This window comes from Eubalaena glacialis, chromosome 10 (genome assembly GCF_028564815.1).
Source record: "Eubalaena glacialis isolate mEubGla1 chromosome 10, mEubGla1.1.hap2.+ XY, whole genome shotgun sequence".
NCBI lineage: Eukaryota > Metazoa > Chordata > Mammalia > Artiodactyla > Balaenidae > Eubalaena > Eubalaena glacialis.
This window is the reverse complement of record NC_083725.1, coordinates 83,347,845-83,351,606: the sequence shown is the minus strand read 5'-3', so window position 1 is coordinate 83,351,606 and position 3,762 is coordinate 83,347,845. Positions and strand designations below refer to the sequence as shown.

The following is a 3,762-nucleotide window of genomic DNA, read 5'->3' as shown; positions in this document are numbered from 1 at the left end:
TCCTATTTTCTCAGGGTTGCACAATGAGGAAAATGACCTGTGGATGAGGACAGCCATTGGATTCCAGTAAGTTACCCTTTGCAGTTTTGTAGGAGAAATGACCTGCAGGGACTCTCCCCCAGGCACCAGCCCAGCTTTCCTTCTCACCCCATGACCCCAGCAGGGATGGCTCAGTATAAATACAGCCACCTGTCCCCAGCAGGTCTGCTCCACCGGTTTCAGGTGAGAAACTTCTCCAAGGAGTGATTTCTTTGAAAACACTTACTTTAATTCTTCTGTTTTGTATTTGTCCTGTATGAGGTGGGTGCTGGCAGAGTGGTGCATGGGAAATGCTTTTTGATTATTTACAGGCTGCTTTAGCAAGGCACGACTAGGCCCCAGCTGCCCTCTTCTTCCACCTTGGGGACCTCTTAGACAGTCTCGGGTTCAGGGTTGGTGGGTTCAGCACTGAGGGCTAGCGGCTCCGAGTGAGGTCCCACTGCAATGTTCCCTAGGAGGACCGCTGAGAGTCTAATGAGAACAAATGGAAAAGAACAGACGGGATCTCCTTGACATACAAATCCCAAAGTGGGTGTGCAGGGCTTGTCCGTGTCTCCCTGACCCTCTCCTTTCATTTCAGCACAATGAAGCTTTTCACAGGCCTCATTCTCTGCTCCTTGGTGCTGGGAGTCCACAGCCGATGGTTTTCCTTCCTTGGTGAGGCTTATGAAGGTAAGGCTGGTGGAGGGGGGATGGCACCCAAGGGCCTCTGGGATTCACCCTGAGCACTCTTAAGGGTTGGAGCTACTGTCTTAGGCAGTGGTGCCCTATGTGGTAGAAGGTGCCAGGTGTTTGGGGAGCTTTTATTCAGACAGATTGAAAACCACAGGATTTATGTCAGTTACTAGAGAAAGAACAATCATCATTCCCAGCTGAAATGGAAGTTTGACTGGAAGACATAAAATAAGTCTTGAAATGGTACAGCATTTCCCTCAGACCAATTGCATGAAGTAGGATGAAAGCTATCCATCTATTTCCCTTCTCTTCTTCTCTCCCTCCATCCATTTCTCCCTTCCTCCCCCCTTTCTCTCTTCCTTCCTTCCTTCCTTCCACTCTTCTTCTTCTCTTCCTTCTTACCTTCCATTTCCTAATTGGATAATTCAGGGACCTTCAGCTTAGCTCTTGCTCCTGCTTCCTATACTCAGTGACACTGTCCCTGGTTTAGTCTGTTTCCCACCCTTTTCTAGCCTTTTAACTGACAAAAAAAACCGTGTGCGACCGTGGGGGGAACCTAATAACATATATCAAGCTTCCAGTAGGAACTCGGCCCTTACATGCACTTCAGGGTGACCAACTCTCCTGCTTTGCCCAGGTCTGAGGAGTTTTCCAGGACACTTTCAACGCTAACTGGGGCAGTTCCAGGAAAACAGGGGCAGTTCTGATTAGGCTGGGACAGTTGGTCACCTACTTACTTGCAGAATATCTCCGTGAGGGAGGCATCTTCCCCCATCTGAAGGGGAGAAAACCGAGGCTTAGAGCAGCCGAGTCCGTTGCCCAGGGACTAAGTGCCAGTCAACAGGTGGCAGGACAGAAGTTTGAACCCAGCTGTGCATGAGGCCAAAGCTCTTGCTGGGTAGACTTGTCCCAGTACCACTTTCTCAAGCTGAGGGCTTATCAATCTCAGCTGCATGTTGGATTCACCTGGGGAGCAATGAAAACTATTGATGCCTGAGACCCACCCCAGAGAGTGCGAGGTAATTGGCCTGGGGTGTGAGGTAGGTCTCATGGGACTTTCAGTACCTCCCCAGCTGATTGGAAAGTGTACCCAGGCTGAGGAAAAGACCCACTGCTCGAGGGCTTGCTTCCTCAAGCAGCCCACATCATCAATACCGTCCACTAGAAAGTTCTCAAGATGCCATTCACATGCCTAACAGGCAGGGGAATCAAGTCACAATTAGCGCATTCGCGCAGCAGGAATACATTTCTTAGGCGTCAGGGCAGAGGTGCTGCATGTCTGCCCCTTTCTCAGAATCTGTCTTCCATGTCACCTCCTCACTCACCCAAGTCCCCTGGATCTTATCCTATGCAGCTTCCTTTTATAACAGTGGTTCGGGGCCAAGGCAATTTTGTGTCCTGGAGATACTTGGCAATGTTTGGAAACATTTTTGGTTGTCACACTTGGGGAATAGGTTGCCCATTAGTGGGTAGAAGTCAGGGATGCTGTTAAACGTGTTACAATACCCAGGACAGCCCTGAACAACAAAGAATTATCTGGCTTAAAATTTCAATAGTATGAAGCTGAGGAATCCTGCCCTATAATGATAGCTCCCTTCTCTCCTTTAAACATATCACATAGAGCCCTAAGTGAGATGCAGTCCAGAGACAGCATCATAGGGGCCAGACAACCAGGTCCAACACAGCTGTGCCCCTCCCCCCATAACGACTCTCATTCGAGTTACCAGGAGCAGGAAACTAGGCACAAAGAATGCTCTTCTCAACCTATGGCACTCATGGTGCTATAGCCACAGGATGAAACTGAGTCAGTGGAAGATTTTTCATTCCTTGATTCTTCTCTAAGGTGTGTCATAGTTTTCTGTCCACCTGATAATCCTTTCTCTATATGCATTCCTCCCAGGGGCTAAAGACATGTGGAGAGCCTACTCTGACATGAGAGAAGCCAATTACAAAAATTCAGACAAGTACTTCCACGCCCGGGGCAACCGTGACGCTGCCGAAAGGGGACCTGGGGGCGTCTGGGCTGCTAAAGTGATCAGGTACCAGGGGCCCTGAGGATGCAGGGATGGGTGTGAGAGCCTCGGACAGCCAGGAGGGGCCAAGCCCTGGAGAACTACCTGTAGGGCTGTGACCTCTCCTCCTCTTATCCACCCTCACCCTCTGTGTCCTGTGTGGGGTCTGAGTGGCTGAAGAGCAGAGCAAGGCTGGTGGGACAGACGATTCCCAAGCCTCCCCCATGGGTGCTGTTCACCCAGCATAAGGGGACCCGCAGGGCTGAGGTGTGCTGAGCCCGGGCAGCCTCAGGCTTCATCCCCTCTTTCCTAGCTCCTGTCAGAGTCCTTGATTCCTTGGAAAGAGGAGAGATGGGGAGGGTGGGCTGTTGCTCGTCAGCCCTGGAGTAATCCCCTACCTGCCCTCCTCCATTCCAGCGATGCCAGAGAGATTATTCCGAGAGTCACAGACTTTTTTAAACATGGAGACAGTGGCCACGGACTGGAGGACTCAAGGGCCGACCAGGCTGCCAATGAATGGGGCCGGAGCGGCAAAGACCCCAATCACTTCAGACCTGCCGGCCTGCCCGACAAGTACTGAGCTGCCTCTCACTCTGCTCAGGAGACGACGGGGCTGTGAGCCCCCAAGGGCAGGGACGCTGAGCTAGTGAGTCCTCTGTCCACAGACGCCAGCAGATCTAATAAATGCTTAAGAGATTGAATGTTGAAAACTGTGTGTTATTCTTTGATATAAGGACAGCCTGTTTGTTCCCAAGGGGTGATGGCTGGACACCCACGTGAAGGCCGAGTCTGTGCCTGTGTCTTGGGTGTCAGGGACACAATCTCAGCATCATACAGGGCAGACACCCTGCTCCACCCCTTCCCCTAATCAGACCCGCTCCCCTCCAGGCCCCTCTGGTCACAGTGGTGCTCTTTCTAGGCCCTTCTGTATTCAGGCCTCTTCACTCCCTGGCAGTTGTGTCCTGTCAGCTTCTCTGCCCTGGGGTCTAGTCCCCTTAGTTTGTCCTCAGTGGTGTCTGTGTGCGGGCAGGGGACG

The 3,762-nt window shown here is 51.6% G+C and overlaps 1 protein-coding gene across 1 annotated transcript; it reads left to right on the top strand.

Moving 5' to 3' along the window:
* The first annotated feature begins 211 nt into the window (after window positions 1-211).
* On the top strand, window positions 212-3,436 carry LOC133098634 (serum amyloid A-2 protein-like). Its single transcript, XM_061201509.1, has 4 exons — window positions 212-300; window positions 620-711; window positions 2,615-2,753; window positions 3,144-3,436. Exons 1-4 carry the CDS (start codon window positions 296-298, stop codon window positions 3,304-3,306), a joined length of 399 nt encoding a protein of 132 aa, XP_061057492.1. The 5' UTR covers window positions 212-295; the 3' UTR covers window positions 3,307-3,436.
* Window positions 3,437-3,762: the final 326 nt, after the last annotated feature.

What these genes read in the sequence shown, in the direction of transcription:
- LOC133098634 (XM_061201509.1), top strand. An exon ending in CCTTGGTGAGGCTTATGAAG is followed by an intron (nt 712 to 2,614) that starts GTAAGGCTGGTG and finishes CATTCCTCCCAG; the next exon opens with GGGCTAAAGACATGTGGAGA. An exon ending in TGGGCTGCTAAAGTGATCAG is followed by an intron (nt 2,754 to 3,143) that starts GTACCAGGGGCC and finishes CCTCCATTCCAG; the next exon opens with CGATGCCAGAGAGATTATTC.